This window comes from Mastacembelus armatus, chromosome 5, assembly GCF_900324485.2.
Source record: "Mastacembelus armatus chromosome 5, fMasArm1.2, whole genome shotgun sequence".
NCBI lineage: Eukaryota > Metazoa > Chordata > Actinopteri > Synbranchiformes > Mastacembelidae > Mastacembelus > Mastacembelus armatus.
The window spans coordinates 1,712,392-1,727,120 of NC_046637.1; the positions used below are offsets into that span (position 1 = coordinate 1,712,392).

At 41.0% G+C, this 14,729-nt stretch overlaps 1 protein-coding gene across 2 annotated transcripts; it reads right to left on the bottom strand.

Moving 5' to 3' along the window:
• Window positions 1-1,403: 1,403 nt before the first annotated feature.
• Window positions 1,404-12,689, bottom strand: LOC113130549 (butyrophilin-like protein 1). 2 transcript variants are annotated; one of them, XM_026307275.2, is made up of 8 exons: window positions 12,530-12,689; window positions 9,148-9,486; window positions 8,135-8,170; window positions 7,417-7,695; window positions 7,084-7,212; window positions 6,063-6,113; window positions 5,211-5,267; window positions 1,404-3,670 (listed from the first exon to the last, which is right to left on the bottom strand). In XM_026307275.2, the coding sequence occupies exons 1-8, from the start codon at window positions 12,609-12,611 to the stop codon at window positions 3,630-3,632; spliced, it is 1,014 nt and encodes a 337-aa protein (XP_026163060.1). In that variant the 5' UTR covers window positions 12,612-12,689; the 3' UTR covers window positions 1,404-3,629. The 2 variants fall into 2 exon arrangements, with proteins under 2 accessions (XP_026163060.1, XP_026163061.1); XM_026307276.1 differs by lacking the exon at window positions 12,530-12,689 and adding an exon at window positions 10,000-10,307.
• Between the last annotated feature and the right edge of the window lie 2,040 nt (window positions 12,690-14,729).

A 14,729-nucleotide genomic window follows, 5' to 3' on the forward strand; every position in this document is an offset into this window, starting at 1 on the left:
CTGCTCATCAGTGGTGGAAAAAATACTCGGGACACTTAAAGTAATAATATCACAGTGTAGAAATACTCTGCTACAAGTTAAAGTCCTTCATTAAAATGTTACTTGAGGAAAAGTACAAATGTTCATGTTTTGAAGCTGTTACTTTTTGTACTTAAGTGCTGAAACTTGAGTAAATGTACTTTGTTACTTTCCACCACTGCGGCTCATTATCATCAGGACTTTTGTAAATACTTGAGAGTTTTGACTTGAGTTGATCCCACACACAGTCTGTTTCAGTCAGCCCAGACTTCAGCTGCCATGAGGCCTGTGTTCATCTAAAACTGTTCTGCTGTCTTTTAATTTATTAAAGCTACGGGCACTGAACAGTTTTAATGGCTGCACCGTACTGACACAGGTTTTTATGTTGCACTGATGCCATGTGTATAATGTTGCCTGGTTGTTTGCTTTTCTGACACATTTTGCCGTTTGACCTCTACTTTTCTCAGGTCATGGGTTCCAGTGTCTGTAGCCACCTGTGTTGAGAGTCCAGCTTTGTCAGCAGTGAAGGTCACGTACCCCAAGAGAAGACTCATAATCAGCAGAATTCAGACGTCTGTCATCTCAGACTTCACTGGTTTAAACTGCAAATGTACAAACACTTAACTAGTACCACATGTACTCCACTACATGTAAAAGTCCTGCACTCAGAACTGTACCCCAGTAAAAGTACAAGTAATCCTATAACAGCCTGTAATTTACAGTCAAAGTTTTAGTGTGAATCAGGAACCAACAACATGTTTACTGGTTCCTCAGAAAAATAAGAGAGTAACAACAAAAGACAAGAGAAATAAATGATATTAAAATATGTTCTGTAAATACTGGGAACCTACAAATTACAGCACAGCAGTTACCAGATAAATAATCCATCCATCATCTGTACCTGCTTCTTCCTGGACAGGTCAGATAAACACAGTTAATTCAATTTTAATTTACTTGTAGAACAAAAAAATCATCCCAACACCTTTAAGGTCCCAAACTGGAGAAAGCACCAACAAATCCTTTAAAAATTACAAAAACAGATTCTCAGTGAACACAAAAGTCTGTCAAATACTTTATGACAGATGAGACAACTGCATTATTATGGCTGATACTTTAACAGTAAAGGTATAATATATAATATTAAATGGTGCAGCCACCAGGGCTGATCTTATTCTCACATTTAAATTTCATGTTTTATATTTATATTAACTCGTTATAGATTTTTAAAATCTTATTGTCCTGAATAAACAGGAACAACAGGTGTTTCCTGGAATTCTGATTGGTTGGAAGGTAAAAACACCTCAACAGGACTAAAAACAGGAAACACTTCAGGCCAATTCATCAACTCAATGTTTTATCCTGCAGGGAAAAAAAAGAATTTATTTGGAATTTAATTTTATTCACAGTACTTGGTACACACTCTTTAAAACACTCTGAGAATGTTTTTATTCAGCAGACACAGATGACAAGTGACACACAGTAAATCAGTGACAGAACAGAGTGTGTGTGTTTATCCAGCATCATTCATCAGACAATGAAAGAAACAAGGACAGAGCCTTCCAAAGACACCTGTGTACAGGTGGTTACTGCTCCTGATCATTCATCACACAATGAAACATCATCCTTGTATTCAAAACTCCCAAACTCAGCCTGGACCTTAAAAACATTCTTGTATTTACAGTAACATCAGCCTCCCACAGGTCCCTTCACACAGTCACTGTAACACTGATCCACAGACACGGACCTCTGGACCCAACATGCTCCATGGTCTCCAACAGAAAAATCATTGACAAAGCTTCATTATCAGCATTTACTACATCATCACTATATCTATGTTCACTGTGGCTGAGACACTTCTCCAATAGATGCTCTTTACTCATTAGTGTTTTCATTTTGTTCAACAAACATTATTCAGGTCCTCAGACATGACACTTTCCAAGACACATGAAACAAGATCAGAGTTAACTCTCACATGGTCTGATCCCTTTGTCACCAACTGAAGTCAAACTGGACACATCATGTGACTTTTGGGACCAACAGAACTAAAACAGACCTTTATACAACTCTGTGCAACACTCAAACAAAAGACTGACAATCAGTGGGATCCAATAACATAAACTTAACTGTTCAACAGACAAAACACATAAACTTCAATTATAAATAAATGTAGTTAGCTTTTAGCTTTGAGTTAGCTTTACCCTTTTAGCTTTACAGCAGTAAGCAGACAGCAGCAGCCTCTAATCCACAGACACTCAGGATGTTTTCACACCTACAGACTTTAGTCAGTTTAAATCTCCAGTTTGTTTTCCCTCTTGGTGTGAACAGTCATCACACTCAGGTACGGACCAAAACAACAGCACCAAGGTCCCACAAAGAGGAGGCCTGGATCTGAATCATCTGACAAAGTCTGGTGTGGTCCTCCTGCTGAGAAAGTGGACCGAACCAAAAACTAAGAGTCCCATGATCTGAGAGCTGTGAGGATCAATGCAGGCCTCCTCCAGGATCGTCCTGATGTCTGACTTCAGTGACTCCAGTGCATCGACATGTTGTTTTCCAAACTCTATGATTTGTCTAAAGTGGTAAATGTCAGCACTGTAATAAACAGCAGGGACAGGACCGACCCATGTAGGTTGGTCTGCATCATGAAACTGTCTGTCCCATGTCACACAAACATGCAGGACTCCACAACACAGAATCTTCTTCCTGTTTACCTTTTGGTTCCCACCACATCAGAACCATCTGACCAATAAGCAGAGAGGACGTTCTCACATGGTTTGGTTTTTCTCTGTGTGAAAAGAAAATGAACCAAGTTTCCAGACTCATCTAGTGATTCAGAATAATGTTCAGTAAAGCCATAAAATATCTCCAGCAAAGCTTTGGGTCAGTAACATGCCATGTGTGACTGAGGAGCTTTGGGGAAAAACAAAAAAAGAAACACTGATTGTTTCTCCATCTTTTCTCTTCACACACATGAAAAAAGACAATCTTTTCTCCTGAGGCTAAAAACTTCAGAGTCCATTGATTCTGGACTATTACAGTCTGTACTCAGACCTCAGACAGGAAGACCATAAAACCACCGTCTTTCACTTTTCAGTCCTTGTTATAGTTTTAATTTTGCTTGTTTTCCAGTTGTTTTGGTTGTTTATTTACCACAAACAGATGGTAGACTCCGTTGGCTCCTGATTTGCTTCTGATTCAATATCAGAAAGTCCAAAATGTCTCCAAACTATAGCTTTTAATGAAGCAGGTGTTGCTCATATAGTTTTCATTTGTTCCACCATTTTCTCATCTAGCTTACGAGCCTAAACGTGCTTGTGGGCCGTTTATAGTCCGGTATTGGCAAAACTGGCAGAATTTATTCGATCAAATATTAAAAATTGATTATTAACTTTCAATTAACAATTCAATTCAGAATTGTTTTAAAGTGAACAAAAATTATTTTTTGCCCACTTCTAGTGGTCAAGTTACAAGATTTGATCTAAGCCTGATAGGGATATCACTCACACTTTACAACCGTGTTCATCAAACATGTTGTCGTCTTCATCCATTCAGTTTTAGAAGAACCACTTCTCTCCTGACCAGAACCTGCAGAGGCCCAGAGGAGTATGATATTACTGTAGGCGTCCCGCAGCGGTCGGTGTTGGCGCCACTCCTGTGGAATATAATGTATGATGGTGTGTTAAAAGTCAAGGTACCCAACGAGGCAAAAATTTTAGGTTTTGCTGATGATATTGCTATTGTGGTCGTGGCAAAATATGTAGAAGATGTACAGCTCATTTGCAACCAAACAATAAGGGCAGTGAGAAACTGGATGACATCAGCTGGACTGGACATTGCGGAGCAGAAGACAGAAGTCATGCTAGCAACAAACCGAAAGACCAGGGAGGGTATTACAGTGAAAGTTGGCAACTATAATATAACATCACGGCCAACAATAAGATACTTAGGAGTGACGCTGGATGCAAGGATGTCCTTTAAGGAACATCTGCAGAATGTGGGAGAAAAGGCAGCCAGAGTGACCGGAGCCCTTTCTCGACTAATGCCGACCATAGGTGGACCGAGACCCGACAGGAGTCCATAACATCAATACTGTTTTGTGATGATAACCTAAGTTAAGTTTAAGTTATTTACCCTTAAAGGTCCCACAATGGGGAAGTTGCATTACCACCCAAAGTGCACACACACAGCAGTGAATACACACACACACTGTGCACACACACTCAGAGCAGTGGGCAGCCAATGGGGTCCGGTGTCTTGCTCAAGGCCACCTCAGTCATGGTATTGAAAGTGGACAGGGCGCTGGCTCACCCCACCGTCAACTTTCACCGGCAACTTTCGGGTTACAAGTCTGACTCCCTATCCATTAGGCCACGACTACCCCAAATGGCGAGGAATGTGCTCAGTATATCGAAGGTGTGCCTTAAGAGTGATTTCTGCATTTCAAACAAGTTCTGATGATACAGTACTAGTACCAGCAAGAACAGTCCCAATAGACTTACTAGCAGTAGAAAAGTTGAAAAGCTAATATATAATGGGACATAATGGGATGCAAGCGACAAGATCACCATGAGACTATAAGGGCGGAAACCATAGCCATCTGGTAGACTCGGTGAAATGAGTCGAATAAAGGAAAATGGACACATAGGCTCATTCAAAACACTGAAGAATGGATAAACTGGCAGCATGAAGAGGTGGATTATTATTTGTCCCAGTTTCTGTCAGGCCATGGGTGTTACCGTGTGTATCTGTACAGATTTAGGCATGATGATACCCCATACTTCCCAAACTGAGAATGAAGTGGAAGATGCTGAGCATGTATTCTTTGTGTGCACAAGATTTACGGTAGAGAGAAGAACTGTAGACAACATAGCTGGTGAACCATTAAGAGTGGAAAACTGCGTTGTGACGATGCTTAAATCAAAGAGCATCTGGGAGGCAATAAGAGAGTATGCAGCTGCCATACTGAAGAAACTGTGGAATTGGGAGCATGACAGACAAATGAGACAGTAGAACCAGCACGAGCTAAGTCCCCCCATGAAGTAATACTAGAAGGTGGTCCCGCGGGGAACAGGACACAGAGTAGTGGGTGGAGGTGTTTTAGTGGGTGTGACTCCCACAGTACCAAAAGGTCTGCATAAAGCATTTCACCTCCACTAAAAACACACACACAGCAAGTGTGTAAAGTTATCAACCTTCATCAAGAAGTGACTCCTCTGAAGGATCATCATCTTTTCTCTCCTGACCAGAAGCTGCAGAGAAGAAACCAGAAGTAAATATCACATCAAGTAAACTTTGATATGACACAGACATGATGTTGGTCGTCAACTACATGGACTTTTGTCTCCAAATAAACTTTAGTATTTTTATGGGGACCTGTGTTGTTTCAGTGTTAGTACAGGGCTTTGAACTGACGTGTGTCCACACAACCACAGGAAGACATGTACCACACACACACACACACACTTGTTCTTCTATGTTGTGAGATCACACTGTGTTATGTTTAATTGTGTGTTCCACTAATTCTGTTGGTCCAGCTCTTATTGTTACAGTCCTGGACTGTGATATTAACTGGACTGGTTTTCTACTTTTCAAACTAAAGGTGCAGCTGAATGTGAAATGCTAATGTTTGTTCTGTTCACTTCATAGCTCTTACGATGTGTTCAAGGTGCCCTTCACATCAGGAAATAAAGGTGTTCAACAATTAATGAACAACCTGTGAACCATCAGTACAAAACAGTGAGACCATCAATTAGCTGGGGATGCTACACCTATAACAACCAAATGGCTAACCTCAACCCTAACCCTAACCTAAACCTGATCCTGACCTTAAACCTAAGACCAAGTGTTCACCCTCAAACAGGAGTCTGGATGAGTGAGGACCAGCCAAATGTCCTGACTTTGTCAAAATGTCCTCACTGTGACAGAATTATGCTCAAAATGCTCCTCACAAAGACAGAAACACACACACACACACACACACACACACACACACACACACACACACACACACACAGAGCAACAGATGTAAAACTAAGAACCTTCACCTCGAGGTGACAACTCTACAGGATCATCATCTTTTCTCTCCTGACCAGAACCTGCAGAGAAGAAACCAGAAGTAAATATCACATCAAGTAAACTTTGATATGACACAGACATGATGTTGGTCGTCAACTACATGGACTTTTGTCTCCAAATAAACTTTAGTATTTTTATGGGGACCTGTGTTGTTTCAGTGTTAGTGCAGGGCTTTGAACTGACATGTGTCCACACAACCACAGGAGGACCTGTACCACACACACATGTAGCAGACCTAATGCAGGAGAATATGGTCCCATTCCTGATTGAGGCAGGGGTGATATCCCTCTGACAATTTCTGACTATGAAACTCTTTGTGACCCACTAAGTAAACCACAGGAGATGGTACAAGCCTTCTCCAACAAGCACTAAACTGTCAAGACTCCATTTGATAAAGAGCAGATCACTGGCTCTTCAGAAAGAAAACCCCCCCTTTTGGTGCTTTACACCCTGCCATAAATTAGGTTGAAACTACCCCCTTTTCAGACAAGACCTGAAAACTATACAATGACTTATGAACTAGTCTTCATATCCTGTCCTTATGTTTCATTAATTATTGTTCCCATCTTAGAACAACATTCTTAAAACTTACAGTACTTAAAGAATAGGTTAACCATTTGATTCACACATGACCAGTGAGATTTACACCAATCACCAGCAAGGATGCAGCACTTCCCGGACCAATCACATCGTGTTACACACAATGAAGGACAAACCAAATGGATTCCCCCGCCCAGCACGGCAAGACACAAAAACACAGTACACACACAGACACACCCTGAAGTCTCTGAAAAAATCTCTAAAAGCAGAGAACTCTTGGAACTGAACACTCTAAAAATGAACAGACTCTGAAGAACAGTCAACTATTTCCTGTCATTTCAGTTTTCAAACCTGAGGCCTCCTAAATAAATGAGCTAATGAGACTCTGGACATGTGACAGCTCAAAGTATCTGTTATGTTGATATGATCCACTCAGTCATTTAAACTCACCTTCATCACGGCGTATTGTGATGCACTTCGCAGCTACTAATACAGCCTGAACTGCAGCGACAATCACAATTCCAGTGAAGACTCCACCTATGAACATTGGGGCCTCATGGCAGGACTCCCAGAGTCTCTCTGAAAAGGATCATTAAACCAATATAACACAAAGTGTCACTGCATGTGATGTACAGCACACTGGCCATAAACTACACTAAACACTAAATAACTGAAGGTGTCTAAAAATCTATGCAGATTAAAAGTATTGGAAGATTAAAACACCAAAAACAAATCCCACCACAGAAAGGTGCATTACCCTCAGTTTGAAACCCATTTTCTTACCAGGCACATAGATCTCTTCTTCAGTCCTGTGGCCGATGTCCTTCTGTGTGGACACACAGTGGAAGAGGTTTGTTGATGTCTTGGTCACAGTAGTGAGGAGGGAGACGTAGTAGAGGCCTCCTCTTTCTGAAACCTGTGGCTCCTCAGCACGAAGGACGTTTCCATCGCTGTCCTGCCACTTTACATCAGGTTTGGGAGAAGCACCTCGAACCTCACACTGCAGCACCACCCCATCCTCTGTGACCTTTAGTATCTTAGTCCAAGGAGCTGGAGCTGCACCTGTGAACACAGAAGTTAATAAATGGCAGCTGCTGCACTACAAATGTCAAACTGTGATGGACGTGAACACACAGTTTGAGAGGAGAACAGGGAGAAACAGAAAAGCACCAAGTTGAACCTTAACTCCACCCTGGACTGTTTGACAGGTCATAATATATCAGTTTACCTGCTTTGACAAATGTGGTCATTAATGACTGAAAGAGACGTTTCTGACTGAAAATAACTTTCTACTATTAAATTATACATTTAATTAATATTCTGTCCAAATTTAAGCTTATTTGTGTTGCATCAAATCACAATAAAAGAATCCTCTCAAGGCGCTCTACTTTTTCCTTTCAGCTGCCACAGTGAATCAAGTTTTATACCAGATGCCTTTCCTGACGAGATCGGGCACTCACAGGACGGTACGGCCACCTCAAACTTCACTATCGTCACTCACCAGGAATGTCTCCTGATCGGTCTTTCAGGATCAGATCTGAAAGTAAAACTTCATATTAGACTCACATTCAGTAATAAGGCAGATTTTACAGAGTTTATGTCCTGTCATCAAATCTGAAATGGCAGGAACAACATGAGCAGAGGTGCTAGTTCACACAGCAAGTGCTGCTGCTAAAAATGGCAAATATCGGCCTGATAAATCAGTTGACCTCTAACTTACAGTCTGGAACAAAATCAGTGTGAGCAGACAGAAACAGCTGCAGCATGAAACGGCCACATGAAGCTGAAACATTCACTGATCTGCTCATGTTTTCACACACTAGAACTGATCTACAGGAAATGCAGCAACACAGACAAAAGGAGGAGACTGGAAGCTGGAAAACAAGTACTATATAGTATTATTGTAAAAATTTAGGATTTTAAGTGAAATCCATTTGTTAGAGGTCAGAATGAAGTGGTAAGCAGAATCAAACAGATCAGTTCCCACTGAAGATCCCAACAAGCAACAGGGCAATTTATAGGCCACAGATTTGATCATATTAGATGGAAAGAACCAATAATAAAGTCAGGTCAGTTTGTGAGAACATGACAGTCTGAAGCTACAGGAGCTAAGGTCTGTGCTGTGTGTGATCTTGTTCTAATATCCATGCAGACACTGGACTAGACTGAGATCAACACATCAGGTTTCTCTGAACTGTCTTCCAGTTGTGTTTGAATTGTGTCACAGTTGTGTCATTTTGATGCTCATTACATTTATTTTGAGTGGAATCAACCATCATGTTCCCTGTTAGTTCTGTTTCAGTCTCCATCTGCTCCTGGGAAACACTTCAGACTTTCTACCTGCTACATGCAAATAAAACCATCATGAGCTGAAAGACACTGAGATGCTCTATAGAGCTGAGATCTACTGTAAAGTCAGGTGATGATTCTCTATGGATTTGTCACAGGGAGCATCACCTTTCAAATTACATTACAAACTGATGGCATTTTACACAGTTTTATCAAAGTACTCACCCACAATGAGACTAATGTGGAAAATCAGTCGTCGTGTCTCAAGATGTGGAAAATCACAGGTGTAGTTTCCACTGTCAGTCACCTTTGTATTTCTGATAACTATGGAGGCGTTACCGAACTGCAGCTGATCAGGAAAATGAGAGACGCGTCCTCTGAACTGCTCATCTTGACCTGTACGACCGTTGTTGTAATGAACACCAGCATCATACAGGAACACCTCCTTCTGACCATCTTTCCTCCAGTGAAAGAGTTTTTGGACAATGTTCTCCCTGGTGCTGAGGGAACAGGGTAAGATGGCGTCATCTCCTTCTTTCACCTTCACTGTGACGTCACCAGTTCCTGAAAGGAGGATCAGACTTTGTTGGTGATAATAGTGATAATAATAATAATAATAATAATAATCACATATTAAAGCTGCTGAGCCAAGACACAGCCACTTGCACCAACTATCAGGAGTCGAGACAATTGTTCTAATCCTGAGTTTGAACTTATTCTTTAGAAACCAGTTTAACCACTGAATTATTGCCAGGGCCATAAATAGATTTGAACACAGCCCAGTTTGAAACAGTGTTGGACACAGACCCACAAAAACAAAGCAGGTAGCAAACTGCTGCTATTTATGTCTGTTACAGCAAAATAATGAAAACACAACATTAATACAGTTTGGTTCATACAGAGTCATGAAATTAGTAAAAACGTTCACTAATGTCGCAAATCCCGTAACGTAAAAGAATCTGTCTAGTTTCCTCCACAACATCCTGTCAGTGTTTGGGTCCGACCCACAGCTCACACAGCAAACACCTGGACTTTAACTACCGACACTAAACTCCGTCCTGGTCCGTAGTTTCTTACCCTGATTATTTCCAGAAGCTTCAGTCCAGAACAGGAGACAGATGAAGACCAGAGACTCCAGAGTCCCCAGACAAACCATGTTGCTAACGTTAGCTGCTAAAGCTAATGTAGCACCGACTGTGTCACAGACTGAGGCCGTCAGTGAAACTAAGTCGGTGACAGTTAAATGTCCTAAAACAAACTGACGCTGTTGTTGATCTGATATTTAACACGATGCAAACAGACGGTCAGTTAGTGTCTAACGAAACGACCATAAACTAAAGAAACTCACTGTCGCGACCAAGATGAGGTTAATGATCCAGACTGGACCAGACCCCCCCCCTTTTTCTGCCTAACGTGATTTCCGGTGAGGGGAAAACACTCATGGACATATTACATGTCTAAGACAAGTCTCCCCTCCAGTGTCGAAGACTGTTTCTGTATTTACAAAAATATCAGGCTGCTGTTTTGCCATCACTTTATTTTATTTATTACCTTTATTTTGGTGAACATCCTCAAAACCTCACTGTGTAATTTTATTTGGGGAAATATTTGTTTTGTGTGTTGCTAACCTTATTTTGAGACAAGTGTTAACCCCTTGTGTACAACAGTTCCTTTTTAACCGTTGTAGCGGGGGGGCTTTAATTAATGAAACACACAACAGACGCACGTGCAGCGTCATAGCGGGTTTCCGCCCAAAGCTGGATGATGCTGGTGCTGCTGCGATGTGTTTCGATGCTCTTTGCCCCTCAGCTCAGCTAACGAGCTTAAAAGTCATAAACTCCATGGAAACATAATGTCACGTTGCTGAAATAAGTTTCATTGCCAAATCCATTATAATAAACAAACAGCGTTACCTCCTGATCACTGGTGACGTGATGTTAACACCTGGACACTTATTCATCCAATCACATCAGAGCTGCTTTTTCTGCTGTTTGCTTCTGTTTTGGTTTAGAACCAACCAGATAACCAGCCCTGGGTGTCCCTTTATATCTAATACACATTAGTAGAGTTTTTAAATGTTGGTATATTCTCACAGACTGAATGAGCCAACACAACAGAAACACATTTGACTTTATAAAGTTCAATTTAATTCATTAAATCAACACATAAACAACAAACTGAGCATCAGGCTGTTCAACATGAAGGCCACATATGGGGAAACACATTGATGTCAAAGTGACTGTTATAAGGTAAGTGAAGTAAAACGAACTGCATCGCCTATTTATTCCAAATGTGTACTACATGTATTTTACTACGTCTGAGAAAACTGCAAAAAAAAAAATGTATTTCATTATTTTTGAGGCTTTTTTTAATCAGCCAGGATTCATAAATTTCATTTAATGTGAAGAGTTTGAAGTAAAATGCCATTAAAAAACTAAAACCCACAAATAAACTCCAAGCATAAGAACCAGAGTTTTCAAAGCGCTGTAAGGGACTAATACATCATATTGCTAAAGACTACATGCCAGAAGAAAGACCACAGTCTGGGGCACATATTTACTATTTATTTCATTTTCATATCTTGTTCCAGTACAAACTTTTAAGTGTTTGAATAGTTAGAGTGAACATGTGACATGTTGCCCCATCAGTAAAATGTTACACTGGATTTTACAACAGATAAAAGAAAAACCTGTTTATTATTGTCTGTTTTTAACATGACGTCAAATTCAGCTACAGAAAAAGGTGATTAATCAGTGAACTGGAATAAATCCTGGACCGTGGCCAATAAACCATTACCAGGAAAATCATTTCAGTCAAACCTTTACATCAAACCTGTGAAACCCTCAAATCTCAAACCAAGTCCAACCTCACTAGTCAGACTCATCAGAACCACAGTCCTGGCTCATGTAAGCTGCTTTGCCAGGGCTGTGCTCTGCATGAGCCACTGTTGGCATCTGATACACTGGACCCAGGTAAAACCAGACCCAGGTACCCATCTTCACCTGATGAAGAGCAACCTGGACTCTTTCTTCTTCTACCTCATTTCTGCCCCACACCACCATCTTTGCTACAGTTAGCTATATGTTAAAGTGAGATTAATGCAGGACATTAACTGAGGTGTATCTAGACACTATGTTCTTTCCTCTAACAACTGGTTCTGTTCACACCATTCAAACCCGCTCAGACCAACAACAGAACCCAACAGAACCAAGCAAACACCAGTCCTGGTTTAAGGATGACCCTGTAAGCGGTGACATCACAGACCTTACAGACCGTTTCACAGCCGAAACAACCAGCTGTCTCCACATGAGGGACACATTCAACCCTCTCCTCTGGATCCTCCTGACCCACACCAACTATCCTCATGTCTCCTTCACTACACATCGTATTGTGATTTTAATACAATCACATCATTTATGTAGATGCCACAAACCACCAGGACCACGGACCTTCAGTCCTTGAGAGAGACCAGACACCTGACAGGTCCAGACCGGACAGGACACACTGCTGCCACTCAGACCACAGAACAGACCCATAGAGCTGGTCTCTGTAATGGTCAGTGACACCGACAGGACAGACCACACTTTCCTGGTCCTTAGTTTCTTACCCTGATTATTTCCAGAAGCTCCAGTCCAGAACAGGAGACAGATGAAGGCAGGCAGATACTCCAGAGTCCTCAGACAAACCATGTTGGTCTCTGAATATGATATTTAACGTCAGTTAAACTAAGTCGGTAACAGATAAATGTCCCAAACAAACTGACGCTGTTGTTGATCTGATATTTAACACGAAGCAATTAATTACAAAACGAGAATGAATTGAAAACAAGACGCTAGTTTGTTTAGGTCAGAAAATCGTGATGGCGGAGCAGGGACCGAACTCGAGTGGGCGGAGTTACGCTGAGTTGTCTCCACCTCTCAGGAGCGCGCACCAAACCAGAAACGAGCTGCTCCACCTCCGTGCATGACGTGCACACACACACATTATTCATATGTAAAATAGACTTTGGGTAACGCCTTTTTTATGCTGTTGTTTTTGTAGTAACTTGGTATCACGCAAACGGTTGTCACGTGTTCTCCAAGTCCTCCCTTAGTCAATGAAATAAGGATAGAGGAAGTCAGGGGGCGGGGCCAGTCACTGGGACTTTCACAGTAGAAGCCCTGATAATTTTATGACAACAGTCTAACTCCTGGACTCTTCCCCCAGCAGCTGGTCTCGGGACACACACGGAGACTTTTATTTTAATGAACCAGAACACAAACATTTTAAATCCTCGGACGGACACGGACAGTGTGAGTCTACACGGTGCTGACACACACCGAGCCCATGCTAAGGTACGTTAGCCAGTTAGCTCCATCCTGCCTGTTTAGCTGCTCATCAGTGGTGGAAAAAATACTCGGGACACTTAAAGTAATAATATCACAGTGTAGAAATACTCTGCTACAAGTTAGAGTCCTTCATTAAAATGTTACTTGAGGAAAAGTACAAATGTTTATGTTTTGAAGCTGTTACTTTTTGTACTTAAGTGCTGAAACTTGAGTAAATGTACTTTGTTACTTTCCACCACTGCGGCTCATTATCATCAGGACTTTTGTAAATACTTGAGAGTTTTGACTTGAGTTGATCCCACACACAGTCTGTTTCAGTCAGCCCAGACTTCAGCTGCCATGAGGCCTGTGTTCATCTAAAACTGTTCTGCTGTCTTTTAATTCATTAAAGCTACGGGCACTGAACAGTTTTAATGGCTGCACCGTACTGACACAGGTTTTTATGTTGCACTGATGCCATGTGTATAATGTTGCCTGGTTGTTTGCTTTTCTGACACATTTTGACCTCGACTTTTCTCAGGTCATGGGTTCCAGTGCCTGTAGCCACCAGTGTTGAGAGTCCAGCTTTGTCAGCAGTGAAGGTCACGTACCCCAAGAGAAGACTCTTCATAATCAGCAGAATTCAGACGTCTGTCATCTCAGACTTCACTGGTTTAAACTGCAAATGTACAAACACTTAACTAGTACCACATGTACTCCACTACATGTAAAAGTCCTGCACTCAGAACTGTACCCCAGTAAAAGTACAAGTAATCCTATAACAGCCTGTAATTTACAGTCAAAGCTTTAGTGTGAATCAGGAACCAACAACATGTTTACTGGTTCCTCAGAAAAATAAGAGAGTAACAACAAAAGACAAGAGAAATAAATGATATTAAAATATGTTCTGTAAATACTGGGAACCTACAAATTACAGCACAGTAGTTACCAGATAAATAATCCATCCATCATCTGTACCTGCTTCTTCCTGGACAGGTCAGATAAACACAGTTAATTCAATTTTAATTTACTTGTAGAACAAAAAAATCATCCCAACACCTTTAAGGTCCCAAACTGGAGAAAGCACCAACAAATCCTTTAAAAATTACAAAAACAGATTCTCAGTGAACACAAAAGTCTGTCAGTTACTTTATGACAGATGAGACAACTGCATTATTATGGCTGATACTTTAACAGTAACAGGTATAATATATAATATTAAATGGTGCAGCCACCAGGGCTGATCTTATTCTCACATTTAAATTTCATGTTTTATATTTATATTAACTCGTTATAGATTTTTAAAATCTTATTGTCCTGAATAAACAGGAACAACAGGTGTTTCCTGGAATTCTGATTGGTTGGAAGGTAAAAACACCTCAACAGGACTAAAAACAGGAAACACTTCAGGCCAATTCATCAACTCAATGTTTTATCCTGCAGGGAAAAAAAAGAATTTATTTGGAATTTAATTTTATTCACAGTACTTGGTACACACTC